Source organism: Rhipicephalus microplus, chromosome X (genome assembly GCF_043290135.1).
Source record: "Rhipicephalus microplus isolate Deutch F79 chromosome X, USDA_Rmic, whole genome shotgun sequence".
NCBI lineage: Eukaryota > Metazoa > Arthropoda > Arachnida > Ixodida > Ixodidae > Rhipicephalus > Rhipicephalus microplus.
In genome coordinates this window covers 506,381,510-506,405,380 of record NC_134710.1, presented here as the reverse complement: position 1 = coordinate 506,405,380, position 23,871 = coordinate 506,381,510, and the positions used below count along the sequence as shown (strand labels likewise).

At 45.3% G+C, this 23,871-nt stretch overlaps 1 protein-coding gene across 3 annotated transcripts in view; it reads right to left on the bottom strand.

The window, feature by feature from the left end:
* Nucleotides 1-19,971: 19,971 nt before the first annotated feature.
* Nucleotides 19,972-23,871, bottom strand: part of bou (glycosylphosphatidylinositol anchored membrane protein boudin) — a 59,703-nt gene continuing 55,803 nt past the window's right edge. For all 3 annotated transcript variants that reach the window (XM_075881066.1, XM_075881068.1, XM_037412938.2), the window contains exon 3: nt 19,972-23,868. In XM_075881066.1, the coding sequence (XP_075737181.1) occupies nt 23,657-23,868 (212 nt within the window). In that variant the 3' untranslated portion in view covers nt 19,972-23,656. The remainder of the gene's footprint in view (nt 23,869-23,871) is intronic.

Here is a 23,871-nt window from a genome sequence, read left to right as displayed (position 1 = left end):
TCTATCCATGCCTGCAGTCTTTCCTTTATAATCTGCATCGCCAGCCTGTAGACCACTGATGTCACTGTTATAGGACGGTAGTTGTTTATGTCAGCTTTGTCCCCCTTTCCTTTATAGATCATGCTCATCCTGCTAAGTTTCCATTCATCGGGAACTTCACCATCGATTATTATTTTGCTCACTGCCTCTCTCAAAGCCTGCTTAGACTTCGGACCTAATGTCTTGATCAGCCTAATTGGGATGCCATCTGGGCCTGTTGATGTACTACTAGGAACCCTTTTCCCAGCTCTTTCCCACTCTCGTTGTGAAAATGGAGCCATTGCACCACTTGATTCGTCCTTGTCTATTGTGGGGCATAAAGTTCTTCTTTGTTGAAATTTTTCTGTCACCCTTGCTCTTATATGTTCAATAGCTTCGTCCCCTTCTAGCCTGGCACCTTGGGCTGTAGTTATAAAACTCTGCTCTAGGCTCGTCTCATTTCTTAGGGAGTTTAGATGGTTCCAAAATTTCGCAGCTGCCTTTCTATCTTTTTTATGTACTTGTGCCAGCCACTTAGCTCCCTTTCTTCTAATCTTTTCATAGATCAGAAGGGATGCAGCCCTTCTACAGCTTAGAAAGGTTTCCAATTTTCTTTCAACATCATCTGTCGGTTCACTCCGCTGCTTAGCATGTCTGTGTTCCCTAGAGGCTTCCTGACGTTTTGCTATGGCTCTCTTAACTTCCTCATCCCACCAACTTTTGGGTTTGAGTCTTCTTTTCCGGGGTGACTTGTTACGCGTCTTAGCAAGCTCTAGCTCAAAGAGTCTAATTATATTCATGTATGTCCACACTGTCTTATTATCCTCCGTGATTACTTTCTCAATTTGTTTAGTGGCTATTTCCATTTGCCTTTCTGAATAAAAATTTTCCTGTAGTTGTCATCTTGTCTCCTTCCCACTTTCACTGCTCTTCCAAAACTTAGCTTGATACGTTTGTGATCACTACCCAGACTTCTGGAGCCACCTTCATCTATGTGCATTCCCCTGAGCTTATCATACATCCTATGTGACATCAGTGCATAATCTATCGTCGACTGCAGCCTTCCTACCTCCCATGTTATTTGCCCTTCACACTTCTCGGTACTGTTGCAAATGATCAAATCAAGCCTTTCACACATATCCATGATAATTTTGCCTGTCGGGTCGGTATACCCATCTATATCTTCTATGTGCGCATTCATGTCTTCTAGTATAATTATCTCGCACTCTCTTCCTAACTCCTGAATGTCCATTGATATACACTCTACCATTGCCTGGTTTTCCTCTCTGGCCTTTGCTCCCGTCCACAAGTACACGAAACCAAGGAGTGTCATTTGACCTGCCACTTTCCCTTTTAGCCATAAATGTTCCTTGCACTCCTGCTTGACCCTTGGCCAGTCTATACTTTTATGAATGAATGCCCCAATACCACCCCCCTTTCTGCTGCCTTCTGTTCTATTACAATATTCCCATGCGTATTCCGGATTGTTCGGAGGTTGTTCCATGTCCCTGAGATGTGTTTCTACAAAACCTTATACCATCGGCCTCTCTTCCCTTAGCTGTTCTTCTATCTCTTCCCACTTCAGCCTGTTCCTACCACCCTGCATGTTAATATACCCTATGTCTGAATGGGCTCGGCGCTCGTGGCTACGTCTATTTATGCCCCGGACTTTACCTATCTTAGACATTGGTGCCACTTTGGAATTGTATCTGTCCATAACACCTGTCGAAGAGTCTCCCTGGTTGTTTTCCTCGTTACTAGCTATCCTGCACCCCGAAGGGCGCGCTTGCCCCCCAAAAAAGCTACTGCGCGTCCTGCAAGTCGCCAACCCACCTCATGACCTAGTCGCCCTTCGAAGTGAATTCTGTCTCGTTGAAAACCACCCCACCTATGCACCTCTCTGTTTATTTCCACCACCTCAAAGCCTTTCTCTCGACTCATCCGCCATATCTCTTGGTTTGCGTTGACAACCGCTCTTTGCAGGTTGCTATCACGCACAGGTACCTCCGGTATCGTGCATATCACTACCTGTACCTTAGGAGAAGTGGCGCGCATGTCATCGACGCCTTTCGCCAGTGTGGCTGCTAGTCTTGCTGTATCTTCATTTAAGACATCGTTTAAACCGCCTGAAATTATACCGAGGTTTCGTCTATCATCTGTAGTTTTGAGTTTTGCGCTCGCTTGCCTCATGACTGCTTCAAGCTTGCGTCCTGGAAACGCCCCTACTGCAACCCTCTTGTTACCTCTTACTCTCTCTTTGATGGCTTCTGTGCATCGATTTAAATTCGAGTCCCCGGCGGGGATGGATGGATGGATCGATGGATGCTATGAGCGTCCCCTTTATAACGGGGTGGTGACAAGTATGCCACCAGGCTCGACAAAAAAAAACCTTTTTTCTTTTTTTATGTTGGCCTAATGCCTCTACTTCGATAAATTCTATCTTAATGGAAAAAAGGTAAATTTTCAGCTTAAGTTCTCTGCCATTTACGGCACACTGTCCATATTTTATTTTTCCAATATTTATTTTTGTCCTTTTTCTCTAATTTTCTGCCACCAATACTCTAACCGTCTCTTACTTATTTCAATCGCGGGTGTGTTCAGCTTTCCATTGTTGTCCCTAAAACCCAAGGCTTCCTGTAGGCTCGTGCCCAAACGTACACCTGGGTGGATATCTCCACATTCAATCAGAACATGCTCCGCCGTTTCCTTATCTTTCCCGCAGCATGTGCATTGTTCTTCTTCTTTACTGAATCTTGCTTTATAACTACGCGTTCTAAGGCAACCCGATCTCGCTTCAAACAGTAAAGCGCTTCCCCTTGAATTATCGTAAAATGCCTCCCTCCTTATTTCATTTTTGCCCTTTCGGTAGTTACTCAAAGCCGGTTTTTTCTCCATAGCTGCCATCCAGTAAATCCTCTCCGCCTCCCTGACTTTTCCCTTAACGTTACACTGAATCCTAGTCCAAGAGCTTCACCTTCCCTTCTGCATATATTCGCCAGCTGCTGTATATCATCTCGACTGTCCGCAAATAAGACGATATCGTCCGCATAAAATAAACCTGGAAGCTTCTGCTCAATCATCATGCCGCCCTGTTTGTGTGACAGATTAAAACCAATGTTGCTACCTTCTAGCGCTTTTTCCATACTCACCATGTACAGCATGAATAACAGCGGGGACAAAGGACATCCCTGTCTCAGACCCCTGCTAACCTCAACGTTCTCTTTGCTACGCATTCCTTCCCACTCTATGCAAACTGTATTTTCTCGGTATATCTCCCTCAAAAGCTGTATACAGTCGTCGCCCATGCCCATTCCTTTCAATATATCCCACAAAATTTCCTGATTAACGTTGTCGTATGCCCCAGTGATGTCTAGAAAAGCCACGTACAAGGGCCTATTCTCTATTTTAGATATTTCTATACACTGAGTGAGAACAAACAGGTTATCGTCTAACCACCTGTCGACTCGAAATCCGTTCTGAAGTTCTCCCAAATTATCGTTATGTTCGGCCCATGTTTCTATTTTCATTTTTACTGCTTGCATCGCCATCCTGTATAGTACCGATGTAATGGTTAGTGGTCTATACGAGCGAATCTTGTCCTTTTCTCCCTTGCCTTTATAGATTAAGTTCATTCTACTTTGTCGCCAACTGTCCGGTATTTGTCCGTCCTTTAAGCTTTTTTCTACTGCTTTTAACAATGCTTCTTTAGTGTTATGTCCTAGTTCGTTAATGAGGCTAACGGGAATCCCATATAAACCCGCGGCAGTGCGCTTTGGAATTTTTCCTTCGGCCTTTTTCCAGTTGAAATTATCAAGTACTAGCTCTTCCTCTGTTGCTTTCTCCGCCACACTTTTACTCACCGGGGAGATCCCCTGGACGCTCTTTTGAAACGAATCGGCTGTTACCTTTTGGATGTAACCTAGCGCTTCGTACCCTTCCAATTGATTTCCTCCTTCATCTAGAATATGTTGTTGCGTTGTGACAGACTTCCTACCTAGCGCCTTTATGTGGCTCCAAAAAATCTTAGGCGCGGCCTCCTTTTTTTTCGTGTATCTCTGTCATCCAGCGTTCACTTTCACCTTTAATTTTTGCCTCTACCAATTTCTGTACAAGGGATTTTTTCTCTAAATATATTTCCCATATTTTTTTGACTTCGTCCTGCGGCCGCTTCTCCTTTTTTGCCTTTCTATGCTCCCGTGATGCTTCGCGTCGCTTCTCGATCGCCTCCCGGATTTCCTTGTTCCACCAACTTTTTGGCTTCCTTTTTCCTTTCCAGCAAACAGTTTTCTTCTCTTTCCCTATCTCCTTCGTCATTAGATGTAACAGCTCACTATACTCCCAGTCCTTGCCTGGTATTTCGCCTACTTCTTCCTCGACTCTTGCGGCTATATTTATTATTTGTTTGTCATTTAAATACGAGCTGCCAGACTTTGATTCCATGCTCATATTTTCAGTTTCGTATCCCATTTGTAATGTTATTCGTTTATGATCACTACCCAAGCTGTTAATGCCTTCCTCGTCTATCCTCATTTCTGTCAGTTTGTGGTAAATTCCTTCAGTCATGAGACAATAATCAATACTTGATTGCTTGTTTCCGACTTCCCATGTGATCTGGCCGTCACATTTAGGCCCCGTGTTAACTATCTCCAGACTATGTTGCTCGCAAAGATCTAGTAATAACTTCCCATTGGTGTCTGAATATCCGTCAAGGTCATGTATGTGGGCATTCATGTCCCCTAGAAGGATGATTTCGGCCCCATTACCAAATTCCTTAATATCCGCACTCATGCAATCCACTATCTCCTGATTCTTTTCTCTGCAGTTATTCCCCGTCCACAAGTAGGCTACCCCTAGCCACGTTTCCTTTCCACCTACTGTGCCCAGAACCCAGAGGTGCTCTGAACACGTCTGTTTCACTCTAACCCATTTGGCTCCGCGGTGAATTAGCATTCCTACACCCCCACCTTTCCTTTCCGATATGGCCCTGTTACACCCTTCCCAAACATAATTTTTAATATGTGGTGGCTCTTCCAAGTCTCTAAGGTGTGTTTCTGTAACCGCATACACGCCTATCTGTTCTTTGTTTAACTGCTCCTCAATCTCTAACCATTTTGCCTTCTTTCTGCCACCCTGCATGTTTATGTAACTAATTGCAACACGCGCCTTTTTCCTTTTTCTTTTACCTTTTTTCTGGTTTTTCGCAATTCTACCTGTCAAAGTGTCCTCCTGGTTGTTTTCCCTGTTACGAGCTACCCCGGACTCCGAAGGGCCCGTGAGCCCCCCAAAAAAGCTACTGGAGAAAGGCGCTGCAACGCCGCCTAGCGGTTTCCGTGCAAACGGCCTCGCCGCGCGGACCGCCCTCGTCACACTACCCCTATCTTTTGGTATTGTTCACTATACCAAAAGGAACCTTGCCGCAAAGACGACGGAGAAATAACCACCGCACGGTGAATTTCCTCACAAGTTAATGAGGAACCTTACGGTGGAGCTTTCGTTTTCACCACCTAAACGTCCCCCAAAAATGTCCAACACAGCGATTCTGTCGCCGTCTATTCATACTCTTTAGGCCAAGTAAAGCCGATTTTAAGCGGCTATTGGGTGAACCGAGCGTTTTGGCTTTCAAAAGGTTCGTGCCACCCGGTGGCAGCAGACGCGGCCTGTCAGCGAACTTAGTTGGGCCAGTTGGTTCTGCATGTCGATGCGAATGCGCTTTGAAGACGCGCACAGAGAATTGACAGCGCACACCTGTGTTTTCCTTTTCTGAGTCTTTAAAGCACACCCACATCGTCGACATGCAGAAGAAGAGTTGACTAGGTTTTGTTACTGTAGTTCTGTTTGGCGTTGCATAAGTTGTTGCCAGATTTGGAGGGTCAGTGTTGTCAGATTGTTGCCAAATTTGGCAGAGAAATTTTTTTGTAGTTGGGGCTTTTTCATGAGGATTTGGTGTCGTCCGCGGTGCATCTTGCGAGTGCATGAGCAACGCTGGGGCGCGTTCTCTTGCTGTGTGCGCTGCTGTGCAATTAAGAGATCGTGTCTCAGAATTAGGGAATCAACGACGGGTCGTCCACCGTGCATTTCGCGAGTGCGATGAACTCGTTCGCGAGTGTGTGTGCGACATAATTAACGCAATGGACCGCGCGTTACAGAAGTCGGGGCGCGTTCTCTTGCTGTTTGCGCAGCTCTGCAATTAAGAGATCGCGTCTCAGTATTAGGGACGACGGGAAAAACTGAATAGAGTCGCAGCAGGCGGTGAGCTGCCCCCGCCCCCTTTTTTTTTCACAGCTGATCGTGCCGCGTCGACCGTGTGCCACGACGGGGACGCTACGCTTCACCTAGTTGTGTCAGCACTAGACATATCGTTCGGACTCGTGTACATGTGACGAATAAACGTCCCAATAAGGCTGGCTAATCGGGGCACGCCTGGAAGGCTGCTATATTGACGCAATAGTAGCGAGTTAAGCGCGACTCGCGCGTACCTGTAAATAGGAACCCACCGACGAGCCACCGTCGCTTGCAGGGCCCCACCCACAATAAGCACAAACGACCAAAATTCCAAATAATGACTGCATATGCGATAGGGGCGGCAGCGCACCACTTGCTGCGACTCTATTCAGTTTTCCCCGCCGTCCCTCTCTTAATTGCACAGCGGCGCACACAGCAAGAGAACGCGCCCCGCCTTCTGTAACGCACGGTTTATTGCGTTAATTACGTCGCACACACACTCGCGAACAAGTTCATCGCACTCGCGAAATGCATGGTGGACGACGTGTCGTTGATTCCCTAACTCTGAGACACGATCTCTTAATTCCACAGCAGCGCACACAGCACGATAAAGCGCCCCGACTTCTGGAACGCTCGTTTATTAAAACGGCCAATGTAGCTCACGCACTCGCGAAATGCACCACGGACGACACCAAATCCTCACGAAAAAGCCACAAATACAGGGGCAAGTTTCTTCGCTAGATTTGGCAGCAGTCTGGCAACTGACTTATGCAACGCCAAAGAGAACCTTGCTGAAGAGTTTCCCGTTCCATAGTGAAGTTGTTCAATGCAGCTTTTAGACTAGAAGCGAAAACCTTCGTCATGTCAAACTTCGGACATATTTCTGTTTTCGTTCAAGCATGCAATCTCTAGATTAAACTATTATTTTTGCGCCTGTGTTACGCCGGGCACTCTCGAGATCATCAGCGTTCGGAATTTCCCGCGATCCGAAGTGTTCGTGTGACCGAGAAAATATAAAATGTACTGGTTATGTGAAGACATCCACTGAGGCTTGGTCACACGAACTATTATGGTTTACTCAGGAGTAAGCTATTCATGAATCAAACTTTCAAGTTGAACCCACCTAAGCATTGTTTGCACTGAAAGCTAAATGAGCTAGAATGCAGCGATATTAACTAGCAGCAGAAAGACAGGTGATAAGTAATTTGCTCACACAGATGAGTGCCCACTTGCCGGCGTCGCTTTAAAAAAAAATCAAATGCAACGACAACGAAACGTGGACACCACGACGTACACAGTGCGGCGATTCGTGTAGAGCATGGCTACGTTGTGACCCATGTTGTTTCAAACAGTACGCATCGTTATTATCGTTCAAACTATACGAGAAACACCTTTGCGATACATTTTCAGTGTTCGCTTTCACGTTTTGTTACCCATTTCACGCGTCAGTACACACATCTACCACGAGTGGGAGACGACAGCGACCGATATGTTCCCGGTAGCCGGGACCTTCGACTAATCTAAAGTTTGAGTATCGTCTCTGTGCCATTAGTGTGCGCTGAGCTTTACATTGCCTTTAATGAAGTGGGAAGAACAAGCCTACGCGCTCTTAATGGGAATCCAGTTTTCTCTCGTGGTCAAAACAGAACGTTTTGACTAGCATGTAAAATTAGTTCAGGCTTGCAGACTGCATCCTGTCTTGACAAAGCTGTGCCCGAGTTACGAGCGCTTCATCGGAATAACTTTATCCGCATAAAATATTGGAACACAAGCAGCCGCGGCCAACAACAAACGCTAAAACCACGCAAGAACAAGCTAAATCGGATGTTTCCTGGGGTGGTTTTCTGGTGAATGCATAAGGTTGCCAGAGACCAGCAGGCTCTGGCGAAACCGTCTATGGTGTACTAGAATATATAGCACACTATACTAGGACGTGGCGAGCGTCGTCGGTCGCAACGGCCAGTGGTCACGACGAGTGCATGTGGCAGTACAGCCGCACGCGTTCATTCGTCGGAAGAGGCGGGAGTGTTGAGGCGTGCCCAGGGCTGTAGTACATCAACCTAGCAGTACATCAACGGCCCCAGATGACATTCCAATTCTGCTGATAAAGATATTGGGTCCGAAGTCTCAGCAAACTTTGAGAGAGGCAGTGAGGAAAACAACAATCGATGATGAAGTCCCTGATGGATGGAAACTTATCAGGATCTATAAAGGAAAGGGGGACAAAGCTGACATAAACAACTACCGTCCTATAACAGTGACATCAGTGGTCTACAGGCTGGCGTGCAGATTATAAAGGAAAGACTGCAGGCATTGATAGAGGATGAGGGGGTACTGGGGGAACAGCAGAATGGATTTCGGAAACACAGGAGGTTGGAAGACAATCTGTTCTCACTGACGCAGTCCATTGAAATAGCAGAAAAGGAACACAGGCCCCTGTGGCTAGCATTTTTGGATATCAAAGGAGCGTACAATAGCATGGTTCAAGAGCACTTGAGGGGAATGCTGGACACACTAGGTGTGGAAGATGGAGTCACTATTCTTTTAAAGGATATCTATAAAAATAACAAGGCAGTTATAAAGTGGGAAAAACAGGTATCCAAGCCCACAGAGGTAAAACGGGGGCTTAGGCAGGGTTGTCCTCTGCACACCTTGTTATCCATGTTGTACCTACAAGGATTAGAGGCCAAATTAATGGGAAGTGAACTTGGCTTCATCCTCTCTTTCGTCAAACAAGGAAAACATTGAACAGGCACTACCAGCGTTATAGTACGCAGATGAAATAGTGCTAATGGCCGGCAGCAAGGAAGATTTGCAGAGATTGATGGACATCTGCGGTAAAGAGGGGTTTCAGATTCAGTAAGAAAAAACCAGCAGTCATAATTTTGAATGATAGTGAAGGTAGTGAGCTTAGAATACAGGAGGTCACACTAGAAATAACAGATACATACAAATATCTGGGCATATGGATAAGCAATGGAACCGAGTACATCAGGTAGCATGAAATATACGTAACGAATAAAGGTAACAGGAATGCAGCAGTGATGAAAATTAGGGCACTGTGGAATTACAATAGGTATGATGTTGTGAGAAGAATATGAAAAGGGGTCATGGTTCCTGGTCTAACTTTATGCAATGCGGTCTTGTGCATGAGATCAGAAGTTCAAGCAAGATTAGAAATTAAGCAACGTGGAATAGGTAGGCCTGCCTTAGGAGCTCACGGAATACACCAAATCAGGGAGTAAAAGGTGATATGGGATGGACATCTTTTGAGGGCAGGGAAGCTAGAAGCAAGATAAAATTTGAGAAGAGATTGAGAGAATTGGGGGAGGAGCATTGGGCTGGGAAGGTATTGAGCTACTTGTACATGAAGAATGTCGATACAAAATGGAGGAAGCAAACCGGAAAATTGACTGGCAAATATTTGGAAAACAGCAGCGGGCCAAACCAAAAAGAATTATCGGTTAAGAAGAAGGTGAAGGAAGCTGAGACCGATATGTGGAGAATTGGCATGATTAAGAAGTCCGCACTAGAGATCTATCAAACTTTTAAGCAGGAAATTGCCAAGGAAAGGATCTATGATAATACTCGGGGTAGTTCTCTACTGTTTGAGGCCAGGGCGGGAGTATTGCGAACCAAGACATATCGGGCCGAATACGAAGGGGTAGACACGGTATGCAGTGCGTGTGGAGAGGAAGAAGAAACTGCCGAACACTTGATAATGGTCTGTGAAGGGCCTCACCCTATAGTTCAGTATGATGGCGCAGAGTTTTTCAAAGCACTGGGGTTTAGGGACAGGGAGGGCAAAATAAAGCGGGTAGAATTAACTAAAAGGAGGTTATCAGATGAAGTCAAGGCACGAGTGAAAATTAAAGCATTCACTGCAAAGTACCAGTCCTCAACTTCACTATTTAAAGGAAAAAAAAGATAAATCTGGTTGCTGGGTCACTAAGTATTACGACTAGGTGGCGTTAGTCGCCGCCTGATCTAAAGGGTACAGCCACATGAATCCATTAGGGGAGCAGGCGGCCGGCTGCAGTTTCCGCCACCACGGCGCTGCAGGCCAACTTTGCACTGAGCAAATGAGGGTCGTCTATTACAGCTAGGCGCGGTGTAGCAGGTGAGCAGCGCTTACACAACACCACAACTTCTTGGTTTAGGCACGAGGAGCACAATGTAGAGCCTAGATGCATGTGCGGCGTCTTTCCATGTCATTGGTGAAAATAATAGCTCGCGTATAGTGTAGTGCTAGACGAGAATTTGTCGAATAAAGAGCTGTTTTGTCGTCCTGTAACTTCTTGTTCTTCCAGGTAGTAAAGCAAAGATTTAGAGCTCAGTTGTACTTGAAACGTCTTACCGAAGCCATGGTAAAGGCTGCGACTCGTATAACCTATTTTTGCGAGTCTAGGCGTAGGGATCTTCAACGTTGTGGACATCAACTTGTACAGCAAAAAGCACCCCGGGGGGCCGTACCCCAAAGGAAGTTGGAACCGAGCCATTGCTGTAAGGTATCGGCCACATTTAAAATCCCACTGAAACGATGCTATTTTTCTGTTCAGCTGGTATATAAACCAGTGCACTTTCTTCTTCTGAAGTATTCAGATTTATGAGTGTCTGAGAGTATAATACTTAGAATGATTACAAATCCGAAACTTGTGAAAATATAAAGACAACAGTGTGTTGACACAAAAAAATTGTCACTGTCACACCCTAGTCACGAGCATTTGAATTTCAATATCAAACAAGCGCATAGCTGAATTCCTGTAACAATTCAGGCTTGTGACAGTCAAACAAGCCATAGGACAACCACTTTTGTACCTATACCCATTCGGTCATTTTTTGCATGATGGATGTACTATGAAGGGACATTTTCTGCACTTCAGGTAAATCTTCAACTAGATCAGTGAGAGTCGCTGGGGATGCAGTCTTTTTTTTTTTTTTTCACTCAGCCGGCGTATCTCAAGTTTTCTCCATTCTCGAGCGGCAGTGCCAGAGATCAAGCGTTTCCTTAATTCGCTAGTTGCAATCAACACATTGTTCAGTTGTTTTTGTTATTCTGTTTTTTTTTATCACTGTAACCGCTAAAATGACACAAGACACACATACGTCTGTTAGCACCAGTCATGCCCACACGGTCCTTGTAATGAATATTTCTTAGCGGCGCACTTTCTCCTTTCGCTGTGCCAGTAGATGTAATCTGTGAATTCTGCGTTATAGAAGGTTATTACGGGAAGTTTTTCCGCCTGCTCAAGGACCGACGAAATCTAGTTGCAATGGAAGTTGAAGCACACTTTTTTTTTTCAATCGCTCAGAAAAACTGGAGTCCTTCGAAAGGATTGGGGACCTCTTGCCGGCATTATTCTGGCAGATCGCAAGGCAGCAGTAGTTAGTTGTAGTACAAGCACGCTTTATTTTGCAGCTTCATTATAATTACACTGGGAAATTCGGAAATAATCAAAGAACTCCATCACTCCTCGATGTCCATGCATCTTGGTCGGTTTAGACTTCTCCATTTATGATATGACTATATGTCTTCAGAATGTCGCTTTCTTGAGAGTAAACACCGTCCATCTTGCGCGTCTTTTCCAGACTTTTCCATGAATATTTCCCACTTTTGCAGTAACAGCGCGGGTCGGACGGCGAGGAGAAGTGGTGTTTTTAGGGTCTTTTCTTCTACCCGCTGGTGCGCCCGGCCACCAAACACATTGTTATGATGTCCGGAGGGTCTGAGCTATGGCGCACGGGATAGCAGCAGCAGTAGAATTACCCTCGGGAGACGTACACATGTGCTCAATGCGTGTACACATGGTCAATGCTTAGATTGTGTCCAGGATGTCAACAATCGGAGAGTTAACTACATCGTGGATGTCTGAGTATCTTCGTGACTGTAGGCGTCGAATTGTCTTCAGAAGACCGTGCAAGCATGCCATGCGACGAGACATACACACAGAAAAAAAAGTGCGACCGAACACCAGCACGGAACGCACGAAAATGCAGCGGCGGTGAAGCCAGCGAGAAACAGCCGGTTACTTGGCGCAAAGTTAGAGTGCAAGCGCCCTCACACTCCCTAAGAGCAAATCGCACCTACCTGGAAAGGAGGAGTTCAAAAACTAAAAAAAGTATCTCTAAACGCTGGAACACGTAGCACCAGTGTCGATGTCGCAGGACACTCCATTTTCAATAAACTCTCGTACACTGCTTGCCGTCAAAATGCAATAACTTCCACCCGAGGGATTCGATTCAAATTCGGTCAACACGACCTACGCACACTGAGCAATAACAGGAAGAGCTCAAGTCAATTTTGAAATTTGATGTTAGTGCTCTTTTAATCAAGTGAAGTGTCCATGAATCTTTCGTATGTGAGGTTGCTATAGTGATGTGTATTCTTGGCGACATGTTCAGGTGTTCATTGTATGCTCGCGCAAGTGTACTTATACATTTGATGTGATTTGAGAATAAGGCTTAGTTGGAAGTTAGCGCTCTGCCCTCTTGTGTCTGTCTGCTCGGTCATTTCTTCTTTACTGCAATGCGTCATACCAGGCCAAAGATACAGCCAACACTTTGCAATTTACTAATACTTGTATGACGTACGTGACAGCATTTTCAAGTTAAAGCCAGAACTTAGAGCCTTCAAAACATACGTGCGCGTCACCAGTCCGCATTTAACTGTTGCACGACGTGAACCGCAGTCAGAGGCTTTGCAGAGTTTCATAGTCAAGGTTACCACAGTCCTCCGTCAAGGTTACTCAAAACAATAACAGGAAACCTACATTATCACACTTTCTCATGCGACCGGCTGTGGAAAATGCGAGTAGTTCGCTCACCCAACATGTTCGCAATAGCCCGTATCCAGTGCTCTCGCCGTTCTGCTTCGTGCGATCGCTTCAGAAATCAGTACAACTAAAGTCCTTTACGTCTATGGCAGTTGATAACACAACAGTAGCATCAACTGAGAGCTTTCTTCGTAATGCGTGGAGCTGTTGCGTCTGCTCTTGTTTTCGCCGTCATTCTGGCAAGCGATCCAGCAAGCACTTCATGGCGATTCTGTTGCGTGTCCAACTAGTGGAAATAAATTAGTAGCACTTTTTCTAAGTTTTCAGTGCGCAAACACACCTATAGAGCTTAATGATTGTATTGCACTCGCTAGTAAACTCTGCAAGGACTTTGAACAACCCAAAACTGCTCCGACAAATGGCGCTACATGTGGGTCAAACTCCTGAGTCATACGTCTGCTGTCGCTTCAGGTGCATTCATAGCGGCTGATAAAGAACTTTGAGGTGTAGATGCCACGAACTCTTTTAGTGCCTTTGAAGGCTTACCAGAGATCCTCTCGTGACAAGAACAGCAGCATTACTGTTGCAGAAGACATTTACAAAAACTGCTTTGCAGCCATTTGTAATGAAATTTGACTTGTTACTAAATTAGTATTAAATTACTACTATTAGTACACAACACTGCATCAATCTCCACAATTTTGTGGATGCAGAAACAGTTTGCTTGCCAATTAGCAACGATAGAGGCTGCTAAACATTTTCAAATTTTCAAGCACTGATTGCCTATTATGAAGCCTAGACAGGTCAAGACACAGGGCTGTTCCTTTGGGTTTGCTACGCTTTGGTCAGCACTATAAATAGCCGCTCATGGGCTAGTTTTTTTTTTTAATAGTGCACAAGTAACTAATATTCAAACTGCATTATCCATCTTTTTATAACACATTTACTGGATGCAGTGTCAATAAAAAGGCAGTAAAGGTCAGCCAAACATAATGTACAACAGAATTTGAAGCAATCCTCCATTACCGAATATGTTGCATAAGCGTGTGTATTTTGTATGCAGTTCGTAGGTATGGATAATTAATAGCTCCCAACTGCACTCACGTAATTGGTCAAAATAGCTTTTTGGCCATTGGAAGCAAAATTCACATCACACGTGAGGGCAAGAAGCTTTCTGAACAGCTGATTCAGACTTTCCAAACTGATTGCACTGGGCTCATAGAGAGTAGCTTTTGATGATGCTGAAATTAAAGGAGGGGCAAAGCAAACTTTATTCATGAGCATTTGGAGAGTATCCGAATTTTTCGCTCTACAGCCACTTTTCTTTGGCTAATAGAGTAATGTCATTTTTCGCTTCAGCACCTTCACAAGTTCTCTCCTCTAGTTTCCTTCCCGTGTATTGGTGTTCCTCCAAATACTGGCTTGCCACTGAAAGCTTCACCTTTTTTGTCATTAGGGCAATGATCGGCCACCAATCTTCTTTACAGGGTCACAAATAATAGGTTGATTAAAAGCAATATTTCAAAATTCTGAAGAAAGGCAGAACACTTGCTCACTCAGTTTTCACTTGCAAACAAGCCATGTGTTTGGGCACTGATCTCCATCTCAACTGAGCGTTGCTTTAAAATGCTGCCATTACAGATCACTATCTTCTGAGATGTGCCCTGCTAACTTCCATATTCATGTTCGTGGATTCATTAGTTAGAACTTTCAAAAGAGTGTCTGTCTCAATTGCAGTTTTTTTTTATGTAGGACTTCAAGCAATTGTACGAACCCCGATTTGTTAAAGAAAGTGCCAATAGGTGCTCTTATTAGCGATTTCTCAATTTCTATGACATACAGCACTCTATGGATTAAATCTGTAAATTTTACATGATGAGAATTTCATAAATGATGAAATATTCACACATAATAAATGACCACCAAACAAACAATGAAGTTTGTTGACATAATGCTTTATATTATATCGAGATTCTTATCACGATTCACTTAGCAAAATGCAGTTCGTATTAGCGATCTTTAAAATCTAAACAGAGAGTGGTTGCCCCGATTGCCAGCATTTGAGCGCACCACAGGCTCATTATTAGTCATTTTACATTCTTATGACAAAGAATACAGTCGCCATATTAAAATTCAGTGCTAAGAACTTCAAGTACTACTGCAAGCTTTGAGCAATGCATCCACTTGCATTTGAAATGCACAATGTCTTGCAAAAGATGCCCTGCAACAACATTTAACATTTCTTTCACGATTTTGTTACAGTCTGTATTTCATTAGATGCCACTCTTTGATGTCTCGTTAATTTCCCTCTAAATGTGGGCAGTAACAGTGGTTCAGCAATTATAACAATGCTATGTTTCGAACTTCACCATTAAATTTGATGAGGTGTCAAAAACTATGCCTAGCACATGATAGCTGCAGATTCTAGCTGGACCGACACTGTTGCAGCCATTCAACAGGATGTCAAACTGTCACATTATGCATTAATCCGATGTTGTGAAATATGTGCACTAGATCGGCGACTTGCATAATAGCAACTTCACAAGCAAACCAAGCAAAGCCAGTAAAATGTGCTGACCATAGCTCGGCTTTGCAGAATATAGTGATACAATTCAAAATTAATTGATCTCCATGACGGCATGAAAATATAATTAATAAAGGTGCTTAGTTAAAAAACACTTTTTTTTAACCAATGGGGCTAAACGCACCTTGCACAGGTTGTGCAAGGTTAGGCACCTAGCTTATCCTGGCTTTCTTTAACTTCTCTTTTTCCCACCACTATGTAGTGAGGAAGAAAAATATGTGTGCAACTTCCATGCCTTTCCCTCTACATGGTCTCTCCGGAGAGTACTAGGGCTGAACTAAACATTTATTTACAACACATTGACATCGTAGTTTTGAAAATATACCCCTTCTGCCTTTCCAGCAGAAGGTGCATCACACCGCATTTCCAGCAGAAGCTCTACCAATCACAGAATGTGACACAGAATTAAGATCCTTCGTTACAACCTTTTGAAGAGCCTTGACTGTGCCACACTTTCATGACCCTTTTCTCTTGAGGCAAGTGACATCAGGGCTGTAGGGCAGCTGGAGAAGCTTTGTGATGCAATGTTTCACCAGGAAGTCCATTAGAGAAAAGGTTCTCAAGCATGTTGGTGCCAGGAAACCCTGCTAATCTACATTAAAGGGTCAGTCAACAGGCTCCAACTCCCGCGCTCCTTTCCTACGCCTGACCAATGGCCCTTGCACGCACAGTGACAACAACTCATTAAAGGGTCAGTCAACAGGCTCCAACTCCCGCGCTCCTTTCCTACACCTGACCAATGCTCCTTGCACGCGCAGTGACGACAACTCGGCGACGTCACGCAGCTCGCAGCTCGTCGGTTGGTCTAAACCAGATCTGAACAAACAGTAATGAAGTCAACGACAGTTCCTGTTTTTACCCACAGCTTTTCAAAGCTATTCAAACATACGAGTTGCCAAGCTCCTCATAGGCTCCAGGCATCGAAATCAAAACACTTCACTGACCCAGTTTTTGGGAGCGAGCAGATTGTCGTGCCAACTGTTGGTCAGCACACCCACTATTAAGCGCATTATATGTGTTTTGTGTTGCTGCTCCGGGATGGCATGACAGTCTGTTCCCAATATATTGAACTCCAGAAAAATCAAGCCAACTTCATGTCCGGGTTTTGGAAGACAGTTTTGCTGCAAATCGAGTGACTAGGCTGCGGAGAAACATCGGCACCGAGTGAACAGTAAACAACCAGGCATCACAGCAAGTGGATGTGCATTGGGACTGAACGAGTTTGCCGAGCCCCTAAATCGCTGACGTCTTGTCACATTGCCAAAGCAGGCTAAGTCACGACGAAGGGCCACGTCTCCCCCCCCCCCCCCCCCTCCGAAGGAGAAGTGTGGCGAGAATGCGTGAAAACTTGAAACCAGCTAAAGACGATCTAGACCCTGTAACTTCCTTAATATAGCACGTATTTGCAAAATTCGTGAGGCAGCATGTTCACGAAGTAAAAGTGCGCATATTTCTCTTTACAACAATTTTTAGATTTAGGCCCTTTAAGTGCCAAACCCCCTCCTCCTCCTTGGCAAGCTTTTTAAATGTCTGATGATGTGCAACCCACGTGATGTGCCATTCTTTTTTTATTTTGCCTTTTTTAAACCTTTCGACTTTCCAGATACGCTAGTGGCACCTTCTTCAAATAGCCGATATGCGCATAGTGATAATATAGGATATAAAACCTCAGCGATTTAAGCCACCACGCATCCCCTTTTCGAATTTGGCTGACTACAAACTGCTGGTGGAATTCGTTGTGCAGCTCATGCGTTTGTTACACACTGAGATACGCTTATTGACACCCAGGCATAAATAATAGAGATTACCTAGATTGATCGCACCCCGGTATCTCCATCTAAGGTATTTGAGTTGGCGAGTTCGGAACCAGGGAAAATGTATCAGGGGCTCGAAAAATCGTGGGGAAGGCCACGGAAACCACTTTAAAAATTCCTGCATTAGAGGAATGTGGCTCGATGCACTGTCGTAACTTTTTGCCATTGAAAGGTGTCTTGGCTTTTGCTCATCTTCAACTTGCTCTCTTCAACTATGCCAACAATCAGTATTGCTCTCTTCTTTCGTAAAACAATTGGTGCCACTTGAAAACTCTTGATGAAACCATGGCATCTCTCCCATAACCAGTCTCGATTCTGCCATGGGTCTCACACGCTGTTTTGATTTATTAGTGGGGTTTAACGTCCCAAAGTCACCATATGATTATGAGAGACGCCGTAGTGGAGGGCTCCGGAAATTTCGACCACCTGGGGTTCTTTAACGTACACCCAAATCTGAGCACATTTCCGCCTCCATCGGAAATGCAGCCGCCGCAGCCGGGATTTGATCCCGCGACTGCGGGTCAGCAGCAGAGTACCTTAGCCACTAGATCAGACGCTGTTTTACCCAGTTTGAAATAAAACTATACCACGTAATGTAACTAATAGAATTTATAGTGGCGATAACAAGGCACCTTGACAGGGGTTCATTTCCGTCAAGGCTCAGAGACAACTTGCGACTGGCATCCTGGTAGCTAAGTCGCTCCATCACACAACCGGCACAGGAATACCCCCCTCCTTTACAAATATTTCCCGAAAAAAAATTTAATAATAATTAACGGTATTCACGTCTCAAAATCCCAATAATATTATGAGAGATGCCATACTGGAAGGCTATGGAAGTATAGACCACCTGGGGTTCTTCTAACGTGCACCTAAACCTGGCATGCAAAAACCAGTCCTACTACTTTCCGGACAAACCCTGTATTTTTCTTTGTTTCTCAGCAATGCTGACCTCCTCGCACTCACTTCTCCTAGGGTACTTGGATAGCTTGTTTTCACTTCTCCTAGGGTACTTGGATAGCTTGTTTTCACATCATAGGTACGTGAACATTCTAATCTCACTTCATTAAGATTCTTTTTACCAAGAATTGCCCTTCCCTTCATTCGGTCAACCATCCTAGACCCTATGCTGGACAAACCAGTGAACATGTCCTGCAAGCAAAGCAGAAAAGGAAGAGGAGGATTAAGATTGGTTGGGATAACGAGAGCACATGCCTGTTCATGACAATCATTTTCTATCTACAACACACACCAAACCTTGACGATAACAGCTCTGCTGTGAAATTGGTCTTCCTTTCTTTAGCAACCTTTCAATCATTAAAAAAAAATATATGATATACGTCACCCAAGGATGGCAGTATGTTTAGAAATGTGTGGCACTACTACAAATTCTACACACAATGTAAGCTTGTAAGGAAAGGACAGCACTCATATTCCCGAGATAGGCAAAACATTTTTGCCACATTAAAAAGACCCTGAAACAGTCTTTTTTTAATGAAACAGTCTTTTTTTTAATTTGTTGAAGTTTAGGCTACAGCATCATCAGACCATTTGCACCACAAATTTATTGACACGCCATACACCAAGTTCGCTAGGAACAATCATATCGTACCCGCCTCTGCTTTGCCTCCCAACTAATGAGATGCTGGCAATCGAAGAGCTCTCATGAGCGCACTCAACGTTTTGACCTTTTCAAAATTCAGACCTCCCAGCATACACGGCGACAGGTTGCGTGAAGTCTCGGAGGCCATCACACAGTGCACCCGGCAGCACACACGCTGTCTGGCAACAGAGAGAAGATTGCGGAGTGGTTGATATCTGCTTCGACAGGCGCCGTCTTAGAGTTTTCTATATGTACACTAGAGGGAACTCTGGCACTAGTGTCTATGGAAGCTGCAACGCATGGCGCTTCGGCATGAAATAGTAGATGAATTTACCTAGATTTTGTACTTACATTCCTTTGGATTCGCATGGCTTGAAGCTGCTTTGTCACGAAACAATGGCAAATATTCAGCAGTTGCACTTCACCATTTCAAATTGGGTCACAAAGTTCAAAAGGGTTCATTCTTTCCTTCAAAACAAAACCAAAAACACCAATAAAAGAAACCACAAGTGCGATTTGCCTCCCGCAAGTAAAAGACTAGGCAGATCCAGACTAGGCAGATCCTTGATTGGCCACCCTAGCAGATGATGTTACTTCCACACATTCTACAGCCAATCAGATCAGCAACTTATGTGATGTCTCGTTACTAGAGCATGTTGTTTTGTAAATGAGCGGTTGAAAACGCATTTGGCCGAGTCGCAGCAATCTGCGGTCTTAAAGTATTATCATAAATTACAAAGTTTATGCAGAAAGCTCAAACCGGTCTGTAAATGACCTTTGGAAATTGGTCTACCAGCGAAATATGTTTGTTCAAAATCGTCAACACTGTTTCAGGGTCCCTTTAAGGTCACACTTATCAAGCAAAAGCAGCACTGGTACCAAACACACATTCTTTCTAATGTGTGTGTGTGTGTACACATACACACACGCACAAACACACACGCACGCAATAAAACCTCATTTATTCGAACTTGTTTATTTTGAAATCCCACGTAATCCGAAGGATTTTTTTCGGTCCCGTGTTTGGCAATATAAAGTTGAGTGGGTAATTTGAAGCGGCCGTCAGCACCAGTCTGATCAATTTGAAAACTTGCAACCATTTGTGCCGATTCCCGATTCCGATTTACATTTACATAAAAACTGCAACCCTCAGGAACCACAAGGCAATGCAGTGCAGTGATTCTAATGAGTGACAGATGAAGCACCCAAGCCACGCTTCTGCCACCACGAAAAAACAAAAGAAGGTGGGTCTTGTTACTTACCTAAATGTGCGCCTGCAGAAAAAAAGACATGCTTCATTGCACTGCAGTAGTGACACGCGGATAGCACTTTACATGCTTCTCGCAACGTCAGCACATCATGAATTACCCATGCTTTCTGGGAATATGAATAAACTATTGTGACGACGCTCGTTGCTGAAGTTGGTGATGAGCACTTCTGCCCGCCCATTAATTAGTGCCAGAACGTCTCTCGCTATTGAAACACCTTGCGTAAGCAATAGCGTGTCTATTCGCTCCGCTATTACCTCATTACGGCACGGCCGTTCACATAACACCGACACAAGGCAGCAAGATCTCGGCAGGAGCATGACATCATCTGCTACACGTAAACGTTGCAGTTGTTCTTCAATGGTGGCGTCGACTAAGGATGGGCAGAAAAGGTGACGATACGTTCTGGAATGTTGATAACAGCACCATACTCTCGCAGAAAATCCATACCCAAAATCAACTCTTTACAACAGTCCGGTAAAATGACAAAAGTGGCGACGAAGTTCGAATCATCGACTACGAGCCGAGCGGTGCATTTACCGGTAGGCGTCATTAGCTGCCCACCAGCACTCCTTATGCTCGGCCCACTCCACGGCGTCTTAACCTTCTTAAGGCGGTCGGCAAGCTCTTGTTGCATAATAGAGAAGTCAGCACCAGTGTCAACCAGTGCTGTTACGTGGTGTCCGTCTATAATAACGCTGAGGTCCGCACGTACGAATTTATTGGCATTAGTACTCGAGCTTGTCGTCGTCTTCATCATTACCGTCGTCACATCGTCTTTGTGTAGAGGCAAGGGGGTCTTTTTGGCGTCTCGGCGATTGGCAACCTTGCCCCCGGAGGTCGCGGCAGTTAGTTTCCCTGGCACGGGCTTGGGGAGGGGTTTCTGACGGCGTCAGCGTATCCTTGGCTATTCGGGGAATTCTGACCTCGTGCAGGTGAGGGAGACCGCCAGCGACGAATTGGTGAAGACGCTTGGTTGGTCGGCAGGTAATCAGCACCATGGTCACGAGGGTCTTCAGAATAAAAGGAAGCGGGCCGAGACAAGTTTCCAAACCGGGCTTCTCGATGACAGCAGTAGCGCGAGATGTGGCCTGGTTCACCGCAGTAGAAACAAAGGGGTCGACGGTCGGCAGTGCGCCACAAGTAGGTCCGACGTACTGGTGGTCGCCGCACAGGTTCCCGCTGCCACCACGGCAAGGTAACAAGCCGTGGCTGAAAGGGTGCTTCTTCTGGGGCAGACGGATGACGGCGGACGGCGTCGACATAGGTCAGTAGACGTGGTTCGGGTGGTGCGCGCCAGTGATGGAAAGGCTTGCCGTAGTTCCTGGCGCACGATTTCTGCAACAGAAGCAACTGGGGGATCGTTAGACGGAAGGCCGAGGGCCCGCAGCTCTTCCCGCAGGATTTGTAGAATCATTTGCCGTAAAGAGTTTTCGGAAACGGCAGCGTTTTGAGCGGCGGCACCAACAGGCGTTTGGTCGGGCAGGCGGTCAAAGTGGCGGCATCGTTGCCGGAGTGCCCGCTTAATGACAGTCGCCTCTTTAAGGAATTCATCCACTGTTGTTGGCAGATTTCGTACAAGGCCGGCAAAAAGCGGCTCCTTAACTCCCCGCATCGGGTGACGAACTTTCCTTGCCTCGGGCATGTCAGGGTCAGCGCGGCGAAATAGACGGGCCATATGCTCAGCGAATATGGCCACGCTTTCGTTCGGCTTTTGCATGCGGGCTTCAATCATCTGTTGTGCGAGATCCTGTCGGCCCGCACTCAGGAACGTCTCGAGAAGCTTTTGGCGGAAATTGTCCCAGGTTTGGAAAGTAGGCTCCCTGTTCTCGTACCATGTGCGAGCGCTATTTTCCATTGCGAAGTAGGCACGGCCAAGTTTTTCTTGCACGCTCCAACGATTCACCACAACGGTCCGCTCGAACTAGTCGAGCCAGTCCTCGACATCTTCATACGGTTCTCCACGGAAGACTTCGGGAACACGAGGAGTCTCATAAGTTAGCTGGTAAGGGTGAGTCGTCTGGGCCGGAGGAAGATTCGCAGACGTTGAAGGGGCCGCCATGTTGGTAACAGGAGATGCCGTCAAGAGTTCTAGACTTAGGCCTAGTAGGCGCCCGCTGAATCGGTGTACTGGAGTCGCAACAAGATGTTGAGGCTCCGGACTGGGTGTATGGTCCCGAACAACGCTTTCTTGCATCAGGTTGCAGGCCTCAGCACCTCCACCAGTGTCGCGACGTCAAGACAGAGGTCGTACTTGAAGACGCTGAGAAAACAGCAGTGGGTCGGTCTTTTTATTAACCGCACGCGCGAGAGAGAGTTCCTCGTCTTTCTCGTTGTTGCATTCTGCATAAAAGCGTGCAAATGCGCGTACGCACTGTCACCTTCGTCTTTTTCGCGGGACGCACGTGACACTATAAAGGTCACTATGGGTGCAATTCGCTATGTATGCGAACTTAAGACTGGTGGTTGCTCCAGGCATGCTCGCACTTGTACTGCTGGCGGAGCTTCTGCTTGCAACGCCTACATTGAAAACTCAGCTAGAAAAGTTCAATGATCATGCTTTCCAGCCAAAACACATTGCGATTACATTACACTGGCCATTAATAAATTCTTTATTTTGCCAGAAAGAATGGGCAAATGGTCTCATGATGACGCGCTGACGCTGCACGGAGCAGGTGACATGCTGCCTATGTGTCACTACTGTATTGCAGCGAAGCATGTCTTTTCTGAAGGCTTACAATTTGGTTGATCACGAGATTATTATTTTTTTTTTGCTGGCAGCAGCGGTGACTGCCATTTTTCCGTGTTCGCGGCAAAATTGGGCCGAGCTATTGCTGGAAATCATAACTCTTTGAGCTCGAAACTATCAGACACTGCAAATGACCACCTCTGACCACTTTCAGAAATTCAAAGTCCCTTTCACTCCACTTATTGCATGTTTCATTATTTCGAAAACCCACTTAATTCCAAGATTTTTTTTACTGTCAATGACTGAATTAACGAGGTTTTACTATATATATATATATATATATATATATATATATATATATATATATATATATAGCAATGGCACACGAGATTTGAAATCAACACTACCAATGGTTGGTATGGCGTTGCTGTGTGCATGTCCCTTACTGCATTTTCACACTGATGCAGTTCTCAGTACAAAAACTGCTGTCTTCCGAATTTAAGACACATTGAACAACCTTGCAGGTCACTGATAAAGGCTTTCTGTTCAATGCAAGCAAAATATGCAAACGCTGCCACACTCGTAAAAGTGGTTTTGTTGAGCTAGTGCTAGGACACTTTTGCTCCACTATGCGTAGGAAGAGTCAGTCTACTGTGCTACAGTGGGCACTTTGTCAGTGAGATTTTCAAAAAAAGGCGACCATCCAGGCAAGAACCACAACCAGCAGGACAAGCACACCACCAGCCCAAGGCCGTAGTATTGATGAGGCATTGCAGCCATTACCGCTGCAGGTGTAGATACAGGCTCGATATTCCCGATCATCTCCAGGTCGTTTCACATAATCACAGTAATGGCCCCGGTCACGAGACGAACAGAACCGGAATGTCCCAATGCGACCTG